The sequence below is a fragment of the Leucopleurus acutus genome (genome assembly GCF_964270905.1).
Source record: "Leucopleurus acutus genome assembly, chromosome: 3".
In the NCBI taxonomy this organism is placed as follows: Eukaryota; Metazoa; Chordata; class Mammalia; order Artiodactyla; family Delphinidae; genus Leucopleurus; species Leucopleurus acutus.
The window spans coordinates 5,752,195-5,777,602 of NC_139145.1; the positions used below are offsets into that span (position 1 = coordinate 5,752,195).

A 25,408-nucleotide genomic window follows, 5' to 3' on the forward strand; every position below is an offset into this window, starting at 1 on the left:
CACGAGAAGAGGCTAAGCCAGGGGTGCTGGTGGCATCCAAGGGTCTGGTCTCTAAGGTGCAGAGAGGAGAGTGAGGGAAACACCTCAGCTCTGAGCAAAGACCAGAAAGTCGCTGTCGGCTAAGTGGGGTGCTGGGAGCCCGGAGCTAAAAGCCCAGAGAAATGAGTAGAAGGTGTGTAAACCTCAAACAGCTTGAGGACAGAAAGAATAGTCAGGACCTGGGACAACTGCAGAGGGCAGGAAAACCAGTGAGGGGGTGTGTGGCAGAGATGGGACAGTGGCCAGGGTTGGGCAGAGAGACGGAAGTGGGTTCCCAGACATGAAGGAGCGGAGAGCCATGGCCTCGACAGCTGACTGAGAGTGAGGAGAGTGGGTTCTGGCAGCAAACTGTCAAATGCAGTGGTTAATTCTACAGCTCTTCCCATTTCTCTGCACCAGCCTCAGGGCCTTTGCACCTGCTGTTTCTTCTGACCAGAATGCTCTTACCCCCAGATACCCAAATGCCCTGCTGCCCCTCTTTCCAGGTCTTTGCTCAACTATCATCTCAGTGATGCCTTCCCTGACTATTTAAAACTACAACCCTTCCACCCGAAACCCCATCCTTCTACCCTGTGTGACTTTTTTCCCCACAGCACTTATCAGCTTGTAACTGACTCTGCAAGTTATGTGATTACATTTATACATTATTGTTTGTCTCCTCTGGGCCCCATTACCATCTCCACAAAAGCAAGGCTCTTGGTCTGTTAATGATGGACCCCCTCTGGGGGCCTAGAACCATGCCTGGCACACTATAAGTGCCGTATGAGTGATGACTTATAGCTCTACTTTCCCTGGGGGCAGGCAGAGGGGCTACACCTGTTTCTTTTTTTTCTTTTTTTGGCCGTGCCAACCGGCTTGCGAGATCTCAGTTTCCTGACCAGGGATTGAACCCGAGCCCCACAGTGAAAGCCCGGAGTCCTAACCACTAGACCACCAGGGAATCCCCTACACCTGTTTCTTATGATATCCAGTGCCTGGCACAGAGAAAGGAGTAAAAGGCAGCATTGACCCCGCGGGCACCTGCTCAGTCCCTTCTCCGCGCCCTCACAGGTGGCGCTGCGTCCCGCGATGGCCGCGGGAGCCCTCCTGCCGTGCCCAATGTCCTGAGTGGAATTCCTCAAGGCCTCGCACTTTGCGCTGGGGCCCGACCCGCGGCTGCACGTGGACGCCAAGCAGTCCGCGTCGCACCGGGACTTTCCCGCCTACCGGAACGTTACCCGTGGGCCGCTGTGCCAGCCGCCGCCCCGCGCGTCCCTCTTCCAACAGGACGCGCGCTGGGCCGGCCAGGAGCTCCTGTCGGAGACGCACTGCGCGTATGCGCCCGCGTCACCGCTGCTGTCAAGGGAGCGGGAGCGGGAACTGGCACGGGAGCGCACGCTCGCCATGCAGGCCAGCAACCTGCACGCGCACGCGGACTCCCGCGCCCGCACCGGCCTCTCCCCCGCGCGCGCCCACTGCGGCAGGCCGGCGCTTCCGGAGCGCGCCAGCGAGCAGATCCGCGGCGCGCGCCTCATCTTCGACCGCGACTCGGTGCCGTCCCGCGACCGAGCCAAGCTGCCCATCCCGCCCAGCGCGCACCAGGAGTTCTTCTCGCTCCATGACATTTGCCCGAAGCTCCGCGAGCCCTCCTGCCTCTTCGGTGAGCGCGCGCCCGGGCACCCTAGGCAATTTACCCAACACAATCGTTCTCATGGCGAGCGGGGATTCTGTGCCCAGCCCGGCGGACATTTGGCAATGCCTGGGGATCATATTTTGGTCTTCACGACTGGGCATGGGGGTGGAGGGAGAAGGCGGTACCATCAGGGAGCGGCTGGAGGCCAGGGATGCTGCTAAACATCCTACCACGCACAGGAGAGCTTTCCACAGTAAAGAATTATCCAGCCCCAAATGTCAATAGTGCAGAGGCTGAGACACACTGGAAGCTCCTTAAGCCTCAGTTTCCGCATCCACACAATAGGCATGTCTCCCGAATCTCTCCAGGGTGCTGTGCGGTGGCCCGAAGTCATGAAAGCTGGTTTGGGGTCAGACAAATCTGCTAAGTGTCCCCCACCACCACCCCAGCCCTGCGACCTTAGTAGTTGTGTGACTCTGAGCAAGTCGATCTCTCCCAGCCTCAGTTCACTCACCTGCAAAGTGGGTGCAACAACAGGGCCCCACTTTATAGTTATTGGTGAAGCCGAAAGGGCCCCGAGTGCAGAATATGCCTGTCAAATACTGAGCGCTCAACAAAGGGTCGCTGTCATGCATATGATTTTCCAGTTCTGTGATACAGAGGACCTTCTGGTAGACATCACTAGTCAGAGACCCTCCAAGCTGGGTTTACGGATTGTCAGTTGGATTTGACTCCACCTGGTTCTGAATTTCTATTATTTCTGGCAGGTTATTTGACCTCTCCGAGCTTCAAGGAGGCTTCAGGTGGGGGGGGAATAATATCGGCCCCCCAAATGAGGTGCAAAGCACTTAACCTAGGTACTGGGCTCAAAACTTGGTAGTTATTCTTGTTGTCATTATTATTATTATTGGCCACACCGCGCGGCTTGCGGGATCTCAGTTCCCCGACCAGGGATTGAACCCGGGTCACAGCAGTGAAAGCCCAGAATCCTAACCACTAGGCCACCAAGGAACACCCTTGTTCTCATTATTTTTTATTATTTTGGGAGTGGGAGCACAGGAGACAGGATGACAGCACCTCCTACCAGAGACAGTTCCAGGCCCTTCCAGGCCCACTTGCCTTGACGTGTAAGAGGGTAAATTGAGGCTGGGCTGGTGCTGCTGGCGGTGGGGGGAGCAGAGGTGGGCGCTGAGTGGTCTTGCCTTTCCCACCCCTGTCCTCCCACAGGCCTCCTCCAGCATAGAACTGGGAGACTTCAAGATTGGCTATGGGCCCATGTGTGCAGAGCAGAAACAAGCCTACAGGCCCCAGGTTCTGCCCCCAGACAGGTACAAAGGGACCATGGCCTACTACTAAGATGGGGCAAACGGCTCTCAACGACATGTGGGATGTGTCACCTAAGGCTCTAGGGCCAATGCTGTGCCTTTGAATTCTCCATCACCCACAGGCAAGACCCACTATTATGCCACACTTCCCACGATTAGCACCCCACAGCTCGGCCATTAGAAAGCCTGTCCCTCTCTCCTTTTTCCTGGGAGTTGCATGGGCCCAGATCAGATGGGTCCTCCTTCTCCCACCTCCTTATCTGCAGGTATGACAAGGCCCAGGCCTCAGCCCACATCCACTGTGTGAATGTTCGACCTGGAGATGGCCTCTTCCACGACAGGACCACCAAGGGTGAACACTTCTATGCCCGGGAGCCAGGTGAGAGCCTGCCGCCTGCCCCGCCCCTCACTCCCACAGCAGCCTCTCAGAGCTGCTCAGGACCTACTCTGCCACTGGCAGAGCCTTTTGTTCTTCACCACGACCTGACTCCGGAGTCGCACATCCTGGAAGGAAATGGGTGCCCTGGTCCGGGCAGGCTCATCACCTCCACGCACTTCTTCCACGGCCAGGTCAGCAGGAAGGGGAAGAAGGCAGCAGGGCTCGTCAGGGAAAAGGGCTTCCCAAGCAGAGTGAATAATAGCAAGTGCAAAGGCCCTGAGGTGGGAGGGAACTTGACATGCGTGCGGGCATCTCCTGGATCTGTTTGTGTGAAGTAGGGTGAGTCGCTTAACCCTCCAAACCTCAGTGGCTCTGCCTGTAAATTGAGATAACAGTACCAACTCCCAGCGCCATCACGTGGGACCCAGAGAGAGTGTGAGCCGTCCAAGGTCTCACAGCACCCACTTCTGCCCTCCGTCCTGGCCATGGGACATCCCTGACACCGGGAGCTTCCCAGATGCCATGTGGTCCTACAGCCGCTGCCCGCGACCAAGCCACCCAGCCGCCACATGCCTCATGAGAAATTGCAGAGTCACATAACCCTAGGGGAGCCGTCGCTGCTCGGACAGTTCTTCCAGACCTCCATGGGCACAGACTATTTACCCCCTGGGATGCAGAAGCCGCCGAAAGCGCTCAACCTCCGCTTGCTGCAGAGCAACCTGCCCCAGGGCACAGGCGATGAGCGCGGGACCCACCTCGGAAGCCCCGCCCTTGACACAGCTGTGGTCCCGCCCCCGGCCAATCCCACCCCGCCCCCTGCCCGAGTCTGGCTCCGCCTCCTGAAGGGCTAGATCCCACCCCATGAGCCAAGATTACCAACTCTGACCCTGAACAACCCCACTCCTTCGTGATCGTGACTCCCAACGCCCCCACCCACACCCCGTCATGGCCCCACCGCTGCATGACTCCGCCCCTCTGGTCTGGCCCCGCCCCTCTCCATATCCGCCCTCTCCTGACTCTTACCCCTCCTCTTCTGGGACACTCTGGCTCCGCCCCATGACCAGCTAGCCTATTCTTCCTGCCCACTCCTCCCCCCAGCCCCCGACCCTAGCTAGTCTACCCTTGCCCCGCCCCTGGCGCCCTCAGCCCTATCCTGGCTGCCCCATCCTCCCCGCCTCATAATCCATCCTCCTCCCCTGACAACTTCAGCACTAGCCCAGGCGTCGCCCTTGAACCCTTACCCCATCCTTAGTCTCCCATGTCCCTTCCCCCTGGGCCCTGCCTTTCCCCCCTCAGCCCCTCAGCTCAGCCACCCCTCCCAAATCTCCAGGAACAGATTTTTTAACCATGAACCAGAAGCTGCTGACGCCACACAGAATAGCTCCAGCCTCCATGACTGAGGAGATGCTACCGTGGGTGAGGGAGGGGGAAGGGGTATCTCTCTAACCAGGTAACCCCCGAAATCAGTGTAGAGTTATCTCAGGAAAATTATAGCATCAACTCAGACTCAGAGTTCCTGTCAAGTCTGCTCAGGGTCACTCTAGGGTCACCCCAGGCTCAGGGTCATCTTAATGTCATCCCAGTCCCAGGTCATCTCTAGCTCAGCCCCAGGGTCATGTCAGGGTCAGCTTCGTATCACCAGCCACAGTTATACTCCAAGCCAGGGGTTAGCTCAGAGTCACCTACGGTCAACCCAGCCCTGGGGGCATTCCAGGGGCCCACCTGCTTTCTCTCCAGCTTCTCATCCAGCTCCTGGGTCAGCCCAACCTGGGGTTCCCTTTTGCCCACCTCCCCAGGATGCAATCATCAGCCGTTCCCCACTCTTTGATGTTCCCAAGGTGGTGCGGGAACTACAGGGTGGCCAGGGTGAGCCAGCCATCCTCCAGGCTGCCCTGCCGGGCTCCCCACCCTGGCTCCACAGTGCAAGTATAGCCACTCGGAGCCCCCGCTGGGTAGACAGCGCTTCTTCTCAACCCTAAACAAGGATGAGTTTGCTTTCAAGTACCAGGGCCCAGGAGTGCTGAGATGGGACGACCTCCAGGAGAGTCATGTGCCCCTGGGCTCCCCTCGCCAGTGGGGCTGTAGGGCTGGGAAGGTGGACCCTCGGGCCCCCCAGACCCCTACCTACCCATGCCACAGCCAGCAATAAACACCACTTTGGCAACATCCCACCACTTTCCATCAGTCAGCCATGAAAGAGGATAGGGTGCCTGTGGGGCTGTTGAGAGAACGTACGGGAGAGAATGACTCCATGGAGAAGCCCTGAATTTCCGCAGACCCTGGATGTCATCCCACTCTGGGCAGGGAGGCCATCTCAATTTGTGCAAAAGCTTGGTGGTCTGACGCTTGTAAGGTGTTCAGGTGATACCACAAGTTCTTTCTTTCTTTCTTTTATTCTTTTTTTTTTTTTTTTTTTTGGCTGTGCCACAGGGCTTGTGGGATCTTACTTCCTCAGCCAGGGATTGAACCCAGGTCCGTGTCAGTGAAAGCACCGAGTCTTAACCACTGGACCGCTAGGGAATTCTCGCTGCCAAAAGTTCTGAATGGTGTGGGAGGATGGAGTTACAGTGTTGAACGGAGGCAGCGTGGTGAGAGGTTGAGAATGTAGGCTCCTGGGGCTGAATGGACAGAGTGCAAATCCTGACTCCTCCATGTCCTGGAAAGTAGTCCTGGGCAAGTCATTTGACCCCTCTGAGCCTCTCTTTGCTCATCTGTAAAATGGAGATAAACAATAGCTCTCTCTCATTAGATTGTTGTAAATGAGAAATGTACACACTGGTTAGTGTGCGTGGCTGGGGGTCAAGAAGGGAGAGCTTCCTTTCCGAGGATGAAGGTAAGGAGGGTGTAGAATGGAGCTCAATCATTGAGAGACTGGGTGAGGCTCAGAGGGGGCATGAAAGGGTGGACAAGCTGAGAATGGCCCAGCAATGTCCCCTATTGTGAGCAGAGGCTGGAAGCTGAATGGTTGGTGCACTGGCTGGCTGGGCAGCTGGCGCCCAGATCACAGCTGGGTCCAGGGGCACATCAACAAAAGTCATCAGCATGTGATCAGGCCCAAGGGGGTAGGTGTTCAGCCAGAGACAGGATGAAAAGGGTGGAAAGGAGGAGTATGGGGTGGAGACTTGAAGCTGGTAAGTATGTCAAGGACATCAAGTATGTCAAGGACTAGTACCTTGGACAGCACCCCACCTTGAAAGTCTTGGGGTCTGATGAATCACCACCAAGAAGCCAGATCTGTCTGGGACGATAAGATGGGCCTTGGTGGCCGTGCCTGGGCCCTGCCTCTGCAGGCTGTTGAGAATCCGGTTTCAGGGAATGAACACGGTTCCCTGACCCTGTAGACAGACCTTTAAAGACCAGGGCCCCCAATCCAATGGGCCACTAAGAGCCAACCTCAAGCCTGGCCAGGAGACCTTTCCCCGTGGGCAGCAATCCTGTGAGACCAGCTTGTCACTTCCACAGGAAGGAGAGGAGTCCAGTTTGGGGTCCCACGGGGACAAGATGGACCTTTCGGCTGCAGTCATGGTATCCATGTCGACCATGAGAGGGTCTGCTAGAGGCAGAACACCTCTTCTGCTTGCTTCCACTAATGATGTAGATGACACTCGTCTGAATTACCTCATGATAAAACAAGCTTTCTCAATCTCGGCACTATTGACATTCTGGATAGGACCATTCTTTGCGGTTGGAGGCTGTCTTGTGCATTGTAGGGTGCTTGGCATCATCCCTGAACTCTACCCACTCCATGCCAGTAGCACATTCCTTCTCCCCCGCCCAGTTGTGACAACCAAAATTGTCTCCAGACATTGCCAAATGTCCCTTGGGGGAAAAAGTCGCCCCTGGTTGAGAACCACTGCAATAAACCCATCCTACAATGATTCCTAGGATAAAATTAGGCTCTCCTGGTAAAGCTGGTCTGCTTGTTGACCGGACTACATGTACAAAAAGCTTTCCCTTTTTGCCTTGCCTGCCAGGAAGCTCAGAAAGCTTGCTTTGATTCCATGTAGCTCCAGTTGCAGGATTATGTGTACTCCTGCCTGGTTCTAGGAATGGTTTAAACAACCGAGACATCAGATGAGAAATAATGGATAGGAGTTACAAGGAAGCAGATTTCAGCACAACTTGAAGCATTTTCTAACAATGGAACTGACCAGCCCCGGGATGAGTTGCCAGGAAAAAACAGAAACTTTACTCAAGATGTCTTCAGTACAGAAAGACACTACATTATGATGATTCTGGATGTATTCTATGGATTTATGTCTATCCCTCCTATATCCCACTTACCCCCCAGAAAAGGCATTTCATATGAACTACAAAAACTAAAAAGACTTATGAAATAAGATGAGTAAAATAGTATTGAACATGGGAAAACAGATTAAATTTTAAAGGAAAACATTTTGTCAATGGTAATCATTGCTAAGCAGCAGGCTTGTCTTTTTCTGTCCCTAGGCAAATGATTTCATGCTCTGACCCTCACTTTCCTCATCTGTAAAATGGGGATGGCAACAGTTCCTCCTTCATGGGGTGGTTACAAGGAGTAAATAAAATGTGCGTGTACCATTCTTTTATATATATATATAGATTTATTTATTTATTTTATTTTGGCTGCGTTGGGTCTTCGTTGCTGCGTGCAGGCTTTCTCTGGTTGCAACGAGCGGGGGCTACTCTTCATTGCAGTGTGCAGGCTTCTCATTGCGGTGGCTTCTCTTGTGGAGCACGGGCTCTAGGCACGTGGGCTTCAGTAGTTGTGGCTCGCGGGCTCTAGAGCACAGGCTCAGTAGTTGTGGCGCATGGGCTTAGTTGTTCCGCGGCATGTGGGATCTTCCTGGACCAGGGCTCGAACCCGTGTCCCCTGCACTGGCAGGCGGATTCTTAACCACTACACCAACAGGGAAGCCCGCATATACCATTCTTAAAACAGGGCCTCGCACTTCGCTGCAGCTCAATATACAGTGCCTAAATTTTGTTAATGTCTTGGGTATTTTTGTTGCAAGTGTCAGAAACCCAGCTGTATCTGCTCAAGCAGAAAGGGATTTTATTGACTTAGAAACAAGAAAGTCTGTAATTAGGTCTAACATCAAGCCTGCTAATTCCTCATCAGGCATGCTCTCTCCCTTGTCGCCTCTCAGTCCAAGCAGTGGCAAAAAACAAAAGCAAAAACAATGCAAAACAAAACGCAAATCCTAATGATTAAAGCCCCAAAGGAAGGGGTGGAGGTCTTCCCCTCAACTCCTCACGTTAGAATTTAACAACCCTCTGACTGGCCCATTTGAGTCACATGTCCAGCTGTGAACCAATCACTGTGCCCAGAGGGATGGAATGCTGTGATTGGATGCCTGGGTGATTTGGTTCTCCAAATCTCACCAGGATCTTGGAGTCTGGAGCCCAATCTTGCTGGATCCTGTCTCCTAGCAACAAACCTGTGCCTGCCCAGCCCCACAGCATCTATCTTGCCCCAGGTTACAATCTAGAGGGCAGAAAGACTCAGCCAATAGGCTCTTCCCAATGAGGTTAATTGTGCCTAATAGACAGGCAGTGTTCAGTGTTCCATGCTTGAAAGGCTGAGGCATTAAGAGCCCACCGGATCTCTGATAATCCCAATGTTATCTCCCCATCTCAGTACTAACTTCCTCTTTTAGATTGGGGCAGAGAACTCAGCCGTAGCAATCTCACAAAATTGAGCAGGTGCTAGACTCTGCTTTAAGAAGGTGCTCATAGGGACTTCCCTGGTGGTGCAGTGGTTAAGAATCCGCCTGCCAGTGCAGGGGACACGGGTTCGATCCCTGGTCCGGGAAGATCCCACGTGCCGCGGAGCAACTAAGCCCGTGCGCCACAACTACTGAGCCTGTGCTCTAGAGCCCGCAAGCCACAACTACTGAAGCCTACACACCTAGAGCTCGTGCTCTGCAACAAGAGAAGCCACCGCAATGAGAAGCCCATGCACCGTGACAGAGTACTGCCCATGTGCAGCAGTAAAGACCCAGTGTAGCCAAATAAATAAATATAAATAAATGTATAAAAAAAGGAGCACATAGAGGTAGCTTGTGTCTATCTCATAAGACCTTGCCGAAGACTTCATGAAAGCTCCCACATGTTCCAACATCCTGATATTTTCCTCCAAAGCCGCTCGAGCCGCAGTCTCAGGTGACACACAGAGTGCGAAGATAAAACGGGCAACGATTTAATCGGCCATTTTTCTTCAACATAACAGATTTCTGGTTTCCTGAGCAAGGCCCTTCTACAGGGCTGCCACATATATCTGGGGAGGTTGTGCACTGCACAAGTCTTGAAGGCCTATTCACTTTATAATGAATATACATGTCAAAGTGGCCCCGGCCCTCTACTTCACCTTTGTTCAGCCAATTTCACATTTTAAGTTATTTCCTTCAATACCCTTCCCTTTTCTGGAAATCATGTCTAAATTAGTCAAGACTGTCATGACTGCAAGAGACAGAAACCCACTAAACTAGCTCAAATACCCAGGAAACTTGTTGGCTGGAAAGACTGTGGGCTTTCCAGCTTCAGGTATGGCTATGTCCAAGAGCTCAACCAATATAGCTAGAGCTGTCTCTCTGTCTCTCACCTCTACATCCTGGTATAGATTGGCTTCAGTCTGCAGACTGTTCTTCCAGACAACTGAGGAAGGTGGGTGCAGGCAGAAGGACGCCAATAAACAGCTCATGATCCCAAAGGAAGAAAGAGATTCTCCAACCTCATGACTTCGTCCCAGACCTCATTGTGGCCGGGGGGGTGGGGTTCTTGGGTTGGTAAGTTTAGATTGCATGGTACTGGGGGGGCACGGGTTAGACACGGGTCCATCTGGAGTAGTGGAGGGGGCTCCACAAAGGGAAAGCGAGGTGCTGAGAGACATACTGGGCAGACTGAAATGACAGCTGTCATTACAAGTATTATTTGTAATGGGATCATCCAGTAGGATGAAGAACAAGCGACATAATCCAATTGCAGTTTCAAGTCTCTCAGATCTGCTGCTGGCTTCTCCACAGAGAGCTGGAAAGCAGGTCTCAGGCCACAAGTTCAGCCCAGATCTAGAAGGTTCTGGAAGGAAGAGCGAAGTCTCCTGGAGGCCTGATTTGCACGCAAGGGTAGGTGTTGTCCAAATTCATCAAAGACCATCAGAAACACGCCTGTAGTCAAAAAAAATTTTTTTAGCTTGCGCAGCAAGGAAGATCCCATAGCGGGGAACCATGGGGCATCTCCAGAAGAGTTGGGGGACAGGAGGGCATCTTTTAGGATTCAGGCTTGTGCTGGGTAATTTTAAGAAGAGGAGAGTAGAAGCAGCTCTAGCCTGGTGCTGTCAGCAAGCAGGGAGCAGATCGGCGACTGGGACTGGGTATTTTGGTGATTCTTATCTCAGAAGTGGGAGGATGGACATGCGGCCGTCATTGGGAAGAAGCGGCGGTCATCTGAGTTAGTTGCGGGGGGGAGAGGAGGGGGTGTGTATTCATTTTTGTGGTTGCAGAGTGTCCTTGTGTCTATCTCGGCTCAGGCGCGGTCACAGAGCGGCCTTGTGTGATCATTGTTTATATTCTGGGATCGTTGTTTATGTTCAGGGAAGAACATCTCACGGCCCAGCTGCCAGCTGCCGGGGCTGTATTTCACTCCCTCCTCACAGGGATCTGTGTCTCCAGGTAAAGTCTGCCCAGAGTGCTTCCCAGATCTGGTCTAGGCTTCAGAGGGAGCATCAGGCACGGGGAGTCCACCAGTGACAGCGGTGCGTGACCAGGGAGGAGAAGGAGGAAACACTCAGTATCCCCAACTCTTTTCCTTGGAGGAGGAGTCTTAGAGGGAAATGCTGGACTGAGCAAAGATACACAAGTTTGTAAATTCTCAGCGTCTTGACTATGCTGATGTGCGTGGCCAGTCTGCAAGACAGAGAGAGAATGTTCGGTGTTTCTTGAAACCAGAGAGAGTCAGAGACCTGGGCAGGAGGCAGAGACAGGGAGAGAGAAGAGCATAGAGACACAGAGGGACAGAGGCAGAAAAAGTGAGGGCAAGAGAGGCAAAGAGATTGAAATGGAGAGAGACATAGAAATAGAGGGACAGAGCGACAGAGAAGGAACAGAGAGAGAGGAAGAGGCGGAGAGGGATCGAGAGCGGCTGAGAGAGACGCAGAAGAGGAGAGGCCGCGGCGGGGACAGCGCGGGCGGGGCGCGGCGCAGACAAAGGCGCGGCCGCGCGGCCGGGTGGCCGGGCCGGGACAAAGGCTGGCCCGGGGGGAGGCGGGGGCAGCGATGGCGACGGCCGAGGCGGACGCGGGCGAACTACAAGTCCCAGCAGCTCCCGCTGCGGCCCTCGGCCGGCCCCTCTCGCTCCCTGGGAGCGCTTGGCGGGGCCGCAGGGCCGAGGGGGCCGCCGGCGGGGCTGGCGGGCGGGGGGCTTCCTGCGGGCCCCGGGGGCGCCGGCGGGCGCGGCGGGCCGGGCTGGGGCGAGGGGCGCCGGGTGAGTGTCCCCGTGAGCTGGTCGGGCGGGCGGCGGCCGCGATGGGGCGGGGGTGAGGGGGGCGGGCGGGCAGGGGGCCCCGGCGCGGGGCGCGGCCCTGGGCGACCTCTGTCCACCCCCTTCCCTCGCCTCGCGCGCCGCCAGCCCCGGCCCGGGAGAGCAGAGACGCCGGCGCGATGGGAGGGGGCCGCGCGACCCGCGGGCCTAGCGCGCCGGTTCCGCCGCTGCGGCCCCGGGGGAGGGCCCGGCCCGAGCTGGGCGCCGTCAATCGGGAGGTATGGGGGTGGGGGGAGAACCCCTCACTTGGGGTGGGGACGGGAGTCCAGGACGCCCGCCTCCCCTGGAGGCGCTCCAGACCCCCCACCCCAGGAACCCAGAAGTGGCCCCAGGTATTGTTCTCCTCACCCTTCAGCCTGGGGTAGGGAGTTCAGGAAGCCCATCTTCAAGAGGGGCATCCAGGGGTTCCCTCCCTCCCCCAGGACCCCAGTTATTGTTCCCCTCACTCTCCAGTCTTGGGGTCCAGAGTTCTGGAAGCCCCTTCCCCAGGAGGTGATCCAGGGTTCCACCTGCCCCGTAGGAACTCAGAGAAGGATCCCAGTTATTTCTCCTCCCAGCGTGCAGCTCAGAGATGGGAATTCAGGGGCGAATCTTAGGGTCCCCCTGCCCCCTGGGAATCCAGGAGGGGACTCAGCACTGTCCCCGGACCCTCTGTCGTGGAATTTAAGGAGGTGAACTAGGAACTCAGCCCTCTCTGTTTGCGTACCCACTCCCAGCTCTGGGTTTGTGGCTCGGGAGGTCCCCCTCCCCAGAAGGAGAGCCAAAGGTCCTCCCCTGTCTCCCAGGAATAGATCTATTTGTTGTTTTCTCCCCGAGGCCTAGCCATGTGGTGGGCATCACCTCCCCTTCAGGTAATCCTGATTTCCTCCTGCTCCCCTGAAGGGATCCCAGCTTGTTTCTCTGCCCCCCTCCCTACCTCTAGCCATGGAGCTAGAATTCAGCATCTTCCTTCCAGGAGGGGACCAGAGTTCCTGACGCCCATTCCCGTACGTCGATCGTGGGGTCAGTCACTCAGGAATCTCCCCTTCCTAGGAGATGGCCCAGGGTCCCTCCAGTAACCCAAGAGGAGCCCCAGGTATTATTTTGCCCACCCCAGCTAGGGGTTAGAATTCAGGATCTTCTATCTACTTGGGCAAACAGGTACACCGACACCTGTCCCTACCCTCCTGGCTGATGGATCCATGGGTCTCCCTGCTCCCTCCAGGGGTCCCACATATTATATCCCCGCACTCACTCTAGCTTTAGAAATCTGCATTCAGGATCTTCTATCTAAGAGAGAATACAGGTGTTTGGACTCAGTCCTACCCCAGAATTGTAAGGTTTGGAATTCACGTTGTCTCTTCCCCAGGAAGCAAGCCAGGGGTCTTTCTGCACTCCCCCAGTGAGGAGTACCAGTTGTTGTTTGCCCCCGCCCCACTTTTCCCCCAGATAGAGGCTTCAGAGGTCAGGATGCTTCTTCTCTAGGAGGTGAGCCAGGGGTCGCCCTCCCTACTAGGAACCCCCAAACATGCCACCCCCAACTATGGGACTGGAATTCAGGCCATGTACTTAGCAGAAAGCACGAGAACCCAGACACCCCCCCTCTTCCCCATGAAGGGGCCATGGTCAAGGGGATAGGTATCTAGACTCTCTCTCCTCCACAGGACCCAAGCTGCCCACCAGAGGAGGAGCCCAGGATGGAGAGAGGGGCAGAGCCATGGAGCTGGGTATTGGAGACCTCTAGTGCTGGGTCCCACGACTTCTATCCAGGTGTGGGGCTGAGAAGGGAGTCCCCCCCTCCCCATGTCCCACCAGGGTCCCTCTTCTCCCTGCCCTGGCGGGGGCGAGTGCAAAATCTCCCTGCAGTACAAGACAAGAGAATGATCCGTGTGTGTGCCCCGGCGTGGGATCTGGGGCACGGTCTGGCCCCCTCTCCCTTCCCTGCTCAGGCTCCAAAAGAGACCCCCCCGGTTCCCCAGAACCTACCTCCACTCACCTTCTGCCCTCACCCCGTAGAGCCTGCCCCGGAAGCAGCCAGCACTTCCACACCCGGGATGCGGCGTTCGGTCCTAGTCAGGAACCCAGGCCACAAAGGCCCGAGGCCCAATTATGAAGAGCTTGACTCCGACTCAGAAGACCTAGACCCCAAGAGTGAAGAGCTGGACCCAGTTTCTGAAAACCCAGAGCCTGAGCCGGAAGACCTCAACACTGTCTCTGAAGATGTGGACCCCAGCTATGAAGAGCTGGAGCCTGTCTCCGAGGATCTGGATCCCGATGTGGAAGCTCCGAGCTCCATCTCGGGGATCCGTGACTCGGATCCCCAAGATCTCGACCCCATGTCTTCAAGTTTTGACGACCCAGACGTCATCGGCCCCGTCCCCCTGGTTCTCGACCCTAACAGCGACACCCTCAGTCCCGCTGCCACCCCAGACCTGGACCCCCTCTCGTCCGACCTCACTGCCACCCCCGAGGTCCTGGCCGCCGGCCCCGCGGTGCTCCCTGCACCTGCCAGCCCGCCCCGGCCCTTCTCCTGCCCGGATTGCGGGCGAGCCTTCCGCCGCAGCTCGGGTCTGAGCCAGCACCGCCGCACCCACAGCGGCGAGAAGCCTTACCGCTGCCCCGACTGCGGCAAGTCGTTCAGCCACGGCGCCACGCTGGCCCAGCACCGCGGCATCCACACGGGCGCGCGGCCCTACCAGTGCGCGGCGTGCGGCAAGGCCTTTGGCTGGCGCTCCACGCTGCTCAAGCACCGCAGCAGCCACAGCGGCGAGAAGCCGCACCACTGCCCTGTGTGCGGCAAAGCCTTCGGGCACGGTTCGCTGCTGGCGCAGCACCTGCGCACGCACGGCGGCCCGCGGCCGCACAAGTGCCCGGTGTGCGCCAAGGGCTTTGGGCAGGGCTCGGCGCTGCTGAAGCACCTGCGCACGCACACGGGTGAGCGGCCGTACCCGTGCCCGCAGTGCGGCAAGGCCTTTGGCCAGAGCTCCGCGCTGCTGCAGCACCAGCGCACACACACGGCCGAGCGCCCCTACCGCTGTCCCCACTGCGGCAAGGCCTTCGGCCAGAGTTCCAACCTGCAGCATCACCTGCGCATCCACACCGGCGAGCGGCCCTATGCCTGCCCCCACTGCTCCAAGGCCTTTGGGCAGAGTTCGGCGCTGCTGCAGCACCTGCACGTGCATTCGGGCGAGCGCCCCTACCGCTGCCAGCTCTGCGGCAAGGCCTTCGGCCAAGCCTCCAGCCTCACCAAGCACAAGCGAGTGCATGAGGGCGCGGCCGCTGCAGCTGCTGCGGCCGCCGCCGGTTTGGGTCTCAGCCCCGCTTCGATGTTGAGGCCGGGGCAGGTCTCCCTTCTGGGTCCTGATGCTGTCTCTGTGCTGGGTTCAGGCCTGGGCCTCAGCCCCGGCCCCAGCTCTGGCCTTGACCCTGACCCTGGCTCTGCGCTGGGCTCCCCCCCCAATCCCAGCCCCAAACCCATCCCTGGCTCTGGATCTACGCCCACCCCTGATTCTGTCAAATCTTCTGACCCTGAGCCTGGGCACAATGCCAATTCCGACCTTGTGGCCAGCCCCGATCACAGATCTGGTCCCAGACCTGACCCGGATCCCGTGCCCAGCCCTGACCCCAGCTCTGAGTCCCACCCTGACCCCGGCTCTCCCACCCATGACACTGTCGGCGCAGTCCTCCCTACCGGCGAGAGCCCCGAGTGGGTGCAGGAGCAAGGGGCGCTGCTGGGGCCTGATGGCTGAAGGGCATGCTGGCACCCACAGGGGCCTGGGAAAGTTGTGTGTTGTGCAGTTAGTAAAATCCTCCCACTGCCTCCTGGCTCTGTGTTGTGGTTCTCCTGTTGCTGTTTTTCCTCTGATGCACAGCCTCTTCTTCTGGAGATGGGAGGGTATGGCCGGAGCCAAACATACAAATAGAACGTCAATGTCCTGGCTCCTCCCCCAATACCCTCCAGGCTTCCTAGCTTCCCCCACAAGGGCTCACACTGGTCCATCCCAGCAGTTGCCACTCCCTGCTCCCCCAGACCTGGCCACCCCAGTCAGGGGCAGACTTATCCTGTGGGTGATCTAACTCCCTTCCTTTTGGAGTTGGCTTTCCCAGGAATGGTGGGATTTCTGGCATGTTGACTGTCTAGTAGGCTGATGGTGGAGGCTGGTATGAAACCATGTGGGTGGCCCTGCCCCGTCTGCTCTCCTAACTTACCCCTTGCCCTTCAAAGCCCACATTGCAGGTACACCACGGGACAAAGGAGGGCACTCATTTATGCATCCAACAAACATCTGTTGATTGCTTGGGTCTCAGCAGGGAACAAGATAAGTATGGCCTTGGCCCTCACACAGCTCAGAGACCAAGTTTAGAAACATTTAAAAAGTAATTACAGAGTATGTTACATTCAACAAGAAGCATAACAAGACTTCTGATTTAGATGGCAGACAGCCTTCCCAAGGAAGGACTTTATAATCCCAATAACCTCTAATTTAATCATCAGTACTGTTTGCCCAGGCTTGTGCTATGCTCTAGCATTTTCTCATTTAATTCTCTCGGCAGCTCCATGAGGCAGGTAACTATGAATATTCCCATTTTGCAAATGAGGACGCTGAGGCACATGGAGTTCAAGGGACTTTTTGGAAGACCCAGAGGTGGTGGTTGGGAGCGCCCAGATTTAAACCCAAATTGTCTGCCCTCCAGAGCCTAAGTTCTTAACCTTTATGCTCTAGGGCAAGATTGTGCAAAGGCCCTGGGGCCGTTGAGAGATGAGCTAGGGGAGGAGTTAGGTGGGGCCAGAACAGAAGGCCCTGGTAGACTGAAGAGGGGAGTTTGCTTGTCATCCCAGGGAAATGGGAAGCTACCAACAGGTTCTGACTGATACGAATTATTTTTTGAAGATGCTTCTGGCTGCTGGATGGCGAGTGGAATGGAGGGGATCCGGAATGCGAGCCCAAGATCAGGGAGGTTGTTGCAGTGGTCCAGGCCATAGGGAATCTTGGGGGACTATGGGTTTATAGCCATAGGAGTGGGGAAAAGTGGTCCTATTTGCGATGTAATTAGGAAATGAAGTAGGATTTCAGGACAGTTCGGATGAGGGGGGGGTTGAGAGTAACGCAGAGTTTCTGGGAGGATGGAGCGGGGCAGCCTTGAGATAGGATCATCATCCGACACCGCGGAGGGAAAGGGGTCAAACACTGGACATGGAAGTCAAGAGGTTAGCACTGGACGGGGGCATGACGGAGCCAGGACGGAACCAGCAGCCAGCCCATCTCCCAGCACATTTGCGCCCGTCGGCGCTAGGACCTTGGGACCGCCTAAGGGCAAGTCGCCAGCTGAGGCACGCATGCGTGCTGCTCGGGCAGGGGTCGTCGTGGCGCAGGGGGAGGGACCGGATCCCGTCACCTGCCTCCAGGGCCGCGCTGGTCACGTGACTGGGGCTCGAGTCAGCTGACGCGGGAGGGTTTGAAGCTACACCGCGAGGGAGCGAGGCCGCAGTGACAGCAGCGGGTGTTTAGACGCCGGTTGCACCGCCGCGCCCGCCGGCGTTCGGCGCTCCCCTCCCCGGCATGGCAGTGCCCGTAGGCCCGCGCGGCTCAGGTGAGGGCGCGGGCGGCCCCGCAAGTCCCAGGACGCGTGCGGCGGACGGGCGGGCGGCGTCTCCAACCTGGGGCGGCGGAGCTCCCGGTTTCCCTTTCCTCAACTCTGATGCTGACCTCTCAGCGTCCCCTTGGCGTAGATATGGGCAGACGGCTCCTAGAACCTGGGCGGCGGGTGGTCATCAGCTTCTCCGACCGCCCTTCCTGAACCCAGGCTCTGCTCTGAGTACCTCAATTCAGGCAGCTGGTGGATCGCCAGCTTTTCCGACTCAGGCGGCGAGGGTCTCAGGATTTGCATTCTGAGCCTAGATTCGGATTGTTCAGCTTTGCTGGAACTCCGACAGCGGGCCCCAGCTTCTGCAACCCGCACGTCAGATTCCCAGGCTTTCCTTCCACAAACCAGGAGGCAAATGTTCAGCTTCTCTAAACTTAGGCAGGAGTGCTGGGGGCGGGGTTGCCACCTTAAGCGCAGGCGCCTAACTCAATTTCAGCTCTCCAAACACAAGGAAGCTCAGTCGCCTTTCACAGGGCAGCATGGAGGAATGCCCTTTGTGTTGATCTTCCCTTCTTAAGCTAGCTGCAGACACCTGAAAGATGTCCTGGCTGGTAGAGTCTGGGATGAATTAGCTGTGATCCCAGCCAGGGAGGCAGCCTCCCTTCTGGCTTCCCATCCAGCTATCTTGTAAAGAACCACGATAGCATCTGAGCTCCAAAGGGACCAGGGGCTGGCCCTCCCTGCCAGACAGGTTCTGACAGTGCCTACGTTTCATCCTGGTGGCCATGCCAGGCAGGAGGCCAGCCAGACCCTGGAAGGAATCGGGGTTCTCCCAGTGGGGATGGTGGGTTGTGTCAGGAACAGTTCAGGGCTGCTGTGACCAGCTATGACCCGAGCCATTGCTGAAAACTTGGGCTTTCATCTTGGACTGGTCAGGATTGAAAGGAATAAGTGGTCCTTAGAGTAGCCTCTATTCGGAGTTCCCTGGGGGTCCAGTGGTTAGGACTCAGCGCTTTCACTGTTGTGGCTCGGTTCAATCCCTGGTCGGGGAACTAAGATCCCACATGCCACACGGCACAGCCAAAAAAACCCAAAAACAAGCCAAAAAAGTAGAATAGGCTCTATTCATTGAGGAATTATTGAGACTCAGACACCGAATGCTTTGTAAGTGTCAAATCCTTAGCTTCTTGGTGAGAGATTTTATTGCCCCATTTTGCAGATGAGGTAGCTGAGGCTCAGGGAAGCCGAGTGCCCTGGAGCAGGGGCAGGAATCAACTCAGGCCCTTTGGAGTGACTTGAAACCGCTGAGCCAGCACTGCTGCATAGATCCCTAAAATGTTACGGATTTTCTGGTTTTCCTTAGATCTCTCAGAGTTCTTTCTTGGCTGGAGCTTGGGACCTGCCTCCCCTATTGGCAGGTGAACCTGCCTAGGCCTGGTCCCCACTGCCCTCTCCCATCCCACAGAGACTGAGCGCCTCCTGACACCCAAACCTGGGTATGGGACCCAGGTGGGGCCTTCCCCAGCCCCTTCCACCCCTCCAGAAGAGGAGGATCTCCGCCGTCGTCTCAAGTACTTCTTCATGAGCCCCTGTGATAAATTTCGGGCCAAGGGCCGCAAGCCCTTTAAGCTCATGCTGCAGGTGGTGAAGATCCTGGTGGTCACAGTGCAGGTGAGACCTTCAGGGCCCCCACCCCACCCCACAGAATGCCACCTGCGGTTGCTGTTTTCCTCGAAGGAGAACCTTGGAGTCAGAGCTTAGTCCTGACCCCACAGCCCCATATCATGATAGTGACAGTGGCACTAATCCGTCAGGAAGCCCTCTCGGATCTGCACGGGAGCAGCTCCTTTAAGCTTCATAAATGCCCTCTGAGGTCCTAGTCACTGCTCTTGCCCCTTTCTATAGATAGGGTAGCTGAGGCTCAGAGAGGTTAAGGGACTTGTCCAAAGTCACATAGCAGCTGAGCCTTGGAAGGTGGCACTCGGACCCTGGCAGTGTGATGCTGTGCTTACCCTCGAACATTCATCCGGTAAACATTTCATGAACATTAGTGTTGCCACGAGTCCTATGAGTGGCCACTCTGCGCTGCGCCTTGGGGACGTAGGGTGGTCATGCCCTCATGGGGTGGGCCTTCTCTTTACTCTGCCTCCGCTCATGCGCCGTGGGAGACCCCATGCCGGTAGTACCAATCCTCCCCATCCCTCCCGCCAGCTCATCCTGTTTGGGCTCAGCAACCAGCTGGTGGTGACATTCCGGGAGGAGAACACCATCGCCTTCCGGCACCTCTTCCTGCTGGGCTACTCGGACGGGGCGGATGACACGTTTGCGGCCTACACCCGGGAGCAGCTGTACCAGGCCATCTTCCACGCCGTGGACCAGGTGTGGGCGACCAGGAGCAGGTGGGCAGGTGGGCCCGCCCGGGAGAACGGGCGGGGCTCACTGACCCTCCCCTCCTTTGCCCACAGTACCTGATGCTCCCCGACGTGTCCCTGGGTCGGTATGCTTACGTGCGGGGCGGGGGCGGGCCCTGGGCCAATGGCTCGGCCCTGGCCCTCTGCCAGTGCTACTACCACCGGGGCCACGTGGACCCAGCCAATGACACCTTTGACATCGACCCCATGGTCATCACTGGTGAGTGGGCCGGGCAGGGCTCAGCTGTCGGGATTTAAAAAAAAAAAAAAAAAAAAAAAAATCCCACTTTAGGGACTTCCCCGGCGGCCCAGTGACTAAGACTTTGCCTTCCAATGCAGGGGGTGCAGTTTCAGTCCCTGGTGAGGGAGCTAAGATCCCACATGCCTGGCAGCCGGGAAAAAAAACACCAAACAACAAACATAGAAGCAATGTTGTAACAAATTGAATAAAGACTTTAAAAATGGTCCACATCAAAAAAAAAAAAATCTTTAAAATCCACTTTGCATCCTGCCCATCCGCGAGATGGGGTGGTCACGATCGTTAATAATTTGATGATTAGCAGAATGCTTGGCACGTGGGAAGAGCTGAGTGTTATGTTTCACTATCATTCATTCCCTAAACATTTGGGGGCCCACTGAGCGCCAGGCACTAGGGTCTGTGTAGGGAGTGAGACAGACAGACCAGGCCTGACCCTAGGGGGAAACAGCAGGAACAAATGACAGATGTCGAAGTATGAAGGGGGAAGGAAAGCAGGGGAGGGGTCTGTCGGGGACTCTGGGGAGACCTGCCTGTGCCTCCCCTGTCCCCAGTGTCCCTTCCCTGACTCCCTGTCTTCAGACTGTATCCGGGTGGACCCTCCCGAGAGACCCCCTGTGCCCCCCAGTGATGAGCTCTCCCTCTTGGATGGCAGCACCAGTTACAAGAACCTCACGCTCAAATTCCACAAGTACTGCCCCATCAAGGGGGCCGAGGAGGGGGGAGGCAGGGCTCCAGGCATCTTCAGGGGTGGGGGTGGTGGGCGGGGCAGCCGCTTCCCCACAGGCGGGGGCAGGGGCGGGCCATGCCGATGCGGCCAGGTGAGCACTTCCTCTGCCAGCTGCAGGGTCAGCGTGGGGCAGGAGTGCTGGCGCTCCGGGGCAGGAGGGATGGGCAGAGCCCCCCCACCCTCACCCAAGCCTCACCCCACCCCCCCAGGCTGATCAACGTCACCATCCACTTCCAGCTGAAGACCATCAACCTCCAGAGCCTGATCAACAATGAAATCCCAGACTGCTACACCTTCAGCATCCTGGTGAGCCCGCGACGCCTGGGGGGTGGGGCGACGGACCGGCCAGGGATGGGGTGGCATGGTGGGCAGGGGACTGCTGAGTCCTGGAGCTGGGGACCCTCGGCCAAGGGCAGCGTGGGGGTGATGGGGGAGGCTGGGGCTGGAGAGACCATCCGTCCTGCGCCTCTGGGGGCCTAGGTCTGCTGAGGTTTACTCTGTCCCGTCCCGCCACGCCCCTGCAGATCACATTCGACAATAAGGCACACAGTGGGCGTATCCCCATCAGCCTGGAGACCCAGGCCCACATCCAGGAGTGTAAGCACCCCAGCGTCTTCGGCCACGGTGAGCCCCCAAGCCCCTGACTAGCGCTGACCAGGGGCCCCAACCTGCCCAGGAATTCCCCAAGCCCCAGACCAGCAGGGACCAAACTCCTGACTTACCCAGAGAAACCCATGAGCCTGACGACCAACCCAAACCCGCCCTGAAGCCGCCTCACTCCTGGCCCTGCCTTCGGCCCCTCCGCACAGGAGACAACAGCTTCCGGCTCCTCTTTGACGTGGTCGTGATCCTGACTTGTGCCTTCTCCTTCCTGCTGTGCGCCCGCTCGCTGCTGCGAGGCTTCCTGCTGCAGAGCGTGAGAGCCGCCCCCAGCCTTCCCCAGCTCTGGGACCGTCAAGGCCCGGGTGGCAGGCCGCCCACGTCCGGACCGGCCCTCACCCCGCCCACCTCCCCCTGCAGGAGTTTGTCAGGTTCATGTGGCGGCAGCGGGGACAGGTCATCAGCCTGTGGGAGCGGCTGGAATTTGTCAACGGCTGGTACATCCTGCTGGTCACCAGCGACGTGCTCACCATCTCAGGCACCATCATGAAGATTGGCATCGAAGCCAAGGTGGGTCCTGCCACGCCCTGCCCCCGAGCCCCGGGGTCTCCTTCCAGACTCTGGACCCCTCTCCCACCCCTGCTGATGCCTGCCCGGGGCCCCATCCCCAGGGAAGGGCCAGGCTGGATGGGGTTGACACTGCTTCTGCCCCTAGAACCTGGCAAGCTATGACGTCTGCAGCATCCTCCTGGGCACCTCGACGCTGCTCGTCTGGGTCGGTGTCATCCGCTACCTGACCTTCTTCCACAAGTACAACGTAAGCCTCCGACGTGCAGGCGGGGCCCTCCCAGGGGCGGCCACGTGCCCTTTAATTGCCACCCCCACCCCCAGATAAATTCGTACACGTATTGCCATCACCAGCCCCTGCAGATGACCCGCCAGGAGCCTCTTCCCCATACCTGCCCACACCAGGCACACCTGTCATTCCACCTGGGCAGGGGTTACATGAGCCTGCTCTTTCATACTCCTCCCCCGAGCTGAGTCCAGCCAGGGGGTGCCCTTGGGCCTACTCAGCACCACCCTGCCTTGTCGATGGTCATCCCAGTTTCTGTGGTCACCCCATCATGCCCTTGGGCAGGCTTCACCCCATCTGCAGGCTCACGGCCCACCTGGCTTGTGGTCCCGCCCCCATTGCTGACACACACCCCCACCCTCCCCCGACCCCAACCCCCACCCCTCCGCAGATCCTTATTGCCACGCTGCGGGTGGCCCTGCCCAGCGTCATGCGCTTCTGCTGCTGTGTGGCCGTCATCTACCTGGGCTATTGCTTCTGCGGCTGGATTGTGTTGGGACCCTACCATGTGAAGGTAGGGGCTGGCCGGGACCTGTGGGTGGCGCTTGTGACCCACAGATGAGGGATCCCTGGCTCCCCATCTTACTTCCCAAGCCCCCTGACTCCTGGTCTATCTATTGTTGACTTGGTGACACTGAATGACCCACCTTGACCCCCGGTTCCTTACCAGCAAGTTTGCAGCAGTCCTACCCACCATCCCCTCTGATCCCCGGTGACCCTAGCCTTGACTGTATGACGTTGTCATTATTCAGTGACCCCCCCCCCCAAGTGGCTCTATCGTGACTACTGGTACTCTGTACGCTGTCCCCTCTGACCCCACAAAGCCCCCAACCCCGGCCCCCAGCCGTGCCCACAACTCCCTCTGACCCCTGACCCCCCTGCCCGCCGGCAGTTCCGCTCGCTGTCCATGGTGTCCGAGTGCCTTTTCTCGCTCATCAACGGGGATGACATGTTCGTGACGTTCGCGGCGATGCAGGCGCAGCAGGGCCGCAGCAGCCTGGTCTGGCTGTTCTCCCAGCTCTACCTGTACTCCTTCATCAGCCTGTTCATCTACATGGTGCTCAGCCTCTTCATCGCGCTCATCACCGGCGCCTACGACACCATCAAGGTCAGCTGCCGGCCCACCCGCCCCCTCGCTGGCCTGGCGTCCCCCTGCCTCCCCGTGGGGCCGTGCATGCATGCGTCCATGCACGGCCCCAGACTCGGGCTCTGAGTCCCTCGTGGTTGGCCACGGCGGGGTGCGCAGAGGAGGACCCAGGGAGAGAATGTGGGAGACGCTACAAGGCCAGAGGAGAGGGTGGCTCCGAATTGGGGGGCCCAGGAGGGACCCATACTGTCCCAGTCACAGCTGCCACACTCTCAGTTTTATCAAGGTGTGGGGCTCGGGCCAGGTAGGGTTCCTGCGTCTGCTTTCACTGACAGGGAAACTAAGCCATAGAATTTCAGTGACTCGCCCAAGGTCAGCTACCAAGCACGTGGTGGAACCCAGCTCAACCTACGACTGTCTCATTCCGGAAGCCCCGCTCCCAACCCCTCTGTCCTGTGGATCTGGGGAAGGGTGGTTGTCCTGCAGGCTGCGAGGGTCAGAGCAGAACATGGGCGTGGCAGGTAGACAGGATCTTTTAGCAAATACGTGTGACAGCCTACTGTGTGCCAAGCCTGGTGCTGGGTGCCAGGCATCTGAGGAAACGTACATGGTCGGTCCGAGACTGATGGGCAGGATGAACGATGCACAAACGGGAGTATAACAGCCAACTGATGAGAGGTGTAAAGGAAGAATGGCAGGTTACAGAGAGGCCCCTGCTTTAGACTCGTATCGGGCTGAGTCCAGGGAAGTTTCTAGAATGTGCTGTCCAATAGTAGTCTCTAGTATGAAAATGAAATACAATTCCAAATGCAGTTCCTCACTTACACCATCCACAGAACAAGCGCCCAAAAGCCAATGTGACTAGTAGCTACCAGATTTGGACAGCATAGATATCACACCTTTCCATCATCTCAGGAAGTTCTGGATCGATGAGACAGGAGCCCAAGAGAGAGCACCAGGGAGAAGGAACAGCCAAAGCAAAGACCTAGAGCCAGAAAGGACTTGGAGAGGAGATACTGGCCCTGTGAGGTTGGGGGAGATGAAGACAAGGCTAAAAGCCAGAACATTCACTGCTGCTGGGAATGCAGATGTTTGCACCCCGCCCGCTCGCCGCCCCCACAAGTGGGTGGTTGTCAAGCACCCAGATTGGGTCAGGCACGGCTCGAGGCGCTGGAGCCACAGCGGAGGGCACCAACTGACCAAGATTCAGGGTGTGCACACATTCAGTGGTCAGGGAATGTCTCCGGGTGAAGCAAACCACGAGGAACAGCAGGTGGAGGGCACAGCACGGTGCAGAGGCCCAGAGGTGGGAGCCTGGTTGGTCCACAAGGACCGGTGAGAAGATCCAGATGACTGGAGAGAAGGGGGGAGGAGGGGTAGGGGAGGGCGCATCTCAAGGGCCTCGGAAGTCGGAGGCCACTTTCATGCCGGGCCGCCGGGCATCTCTCCCCAGCATCCGGGCGGGGCGGGCGGAGAGGAGAGCGAGCTCCAGGCCTACATCGCGCAGTGCCAAGACAGCCCCACCTCCGGCAAATTCCGCCGTGGGAGCGGCTCCGCCTGCAGCCTCCTCTGCTGCTGCGGCAGGTTGGAGGCCGGGTTGGCTTGGGTTTGGGATTGGCTGGGGGGAAGGGAAGCGGGCCTGAGGGAACTGATGCCTTCCGCCTCCGCTGACACCGACCCTCCTCCAGGGACGCTTCGGAGGAGCATTCGTTGCTGGTGAATTGACTCGGACCCGGACCGTCATAGGACATTAGCCCCCGGACTGCGGAGACCCATGCTTATTTATTTTAACCTTCGCTTTTTAAGGACCGGCTCCTTGTCGCGCCCTGTGAGGGCCTGGGCTAGTCGGGTCGGACATTGGAGTGGGACAGGGAGGGTTAGAGTGGGTGGTAAATAAACGGGAAAATTAACTTGCTCTCATTTCTAGCGGGAGGGGTATTCCCTGCGCCAACTGGTCTCCGGTCCCTTTAAAGCGTCGCCACACTCAGTGTGGCTGGCTCCGCGCGACCTTCCAAGCATGGCGGGGGGCGGGGC

The 25,408-nt window shown here is 57.5% G+C and overlaps 3 protein-coding genes across 4 annotated transcripts; all 3 read left to right on the forward strand.

Annotated features, from left to right (window-relative positions):
• Nucleotides 1-1,095: 1,095 nt before the first annotated feature.
• SAXO5 (stabilizer of axonemal microtubules 5) lies at nt 1,096-5,504 on the forward strand (the record flags this gene model as incomplete). The annotated part of the gene is given in 10 exon segments (XM_082836503.1): nt 1,096-1,143; nt 1,147-1,678; nt 2,312-2,367; nt 2,700-2,786; nt 2,879-2,979; nt 3,243-3,355; nt 3,437-3,546; nt 3,892-4,093; nt 4,686-4,771; nt 5,277-5,504. Coding segments are annotated over 10 exon segments (1,551 nt in total). The 5' UTR covers nt 1,096-1,107.
• A 5,885-nt stretch (nt 5,505-11,389) lies between these two features.
• On the forward strand, nt 11,390-15,671 carry ZNF358 (zinc finger protein 358; the record flags this gene model as incomplete). Its single annotated transcript, XM_082836504.1, has 3 exons — nt 11,390-11,815; nt 13,516-13,621; nt 13,868-15,671. The coding sequence occupies 3 exons, from the start codon at nt 11,390-11,392 to the stop codon at nt 15,598-15,600; spliced, it is 2,265 nt and encodes a 754-aa protein (XP_082692630.1). The 3' UTR covers nt 15,601-15,671.
• A 1,666-nt stretch (nt 15,672-17,337) lies between these two features.
• On the forward strand, nt 17,338-25,224 carry MCOLN1 (mucolipin TRP cation channel 1). Of its 2 annotated transcripts, none has more exons than XM_082835317.1 (14): nt 17,338-17,443; nt 18,903-19,108; nt 19,649-19,816; nt 19,903-20,068; nt 20,687-20,795; nt 21,044-21,140; nt 21,359-21,458; nt 21,644-21,750; nt 21,855-22,004; nt 22,150-22,251; nt 22,679-22,801; nt 23,180-23,395; nt 24,828-24,970; nt 25,063-25,224. In XM_082835317.1, exons 1-14 carry the CDS (start codon nt 17,413-17,415, stop codon nt 25,097-25,099), a joined length of 1,755 nt encoding a protein of 584 aa, XP_082691443.1. In that variant the 5' UTR covers nt 17,338-17,412; the 3' UTR covers nt 25,100-25,224. The 2 variants fall into 2 exon arrangements, with proteins under 2 accessions (XP_082691443.1, XP_082691444.1); XM_082835318.1 differs by having other exon boundaries at nt 24,828-24,958.
• The last annotated feature ends 184 nt before the right edge of the window (nt 25,225-25,408 follow it).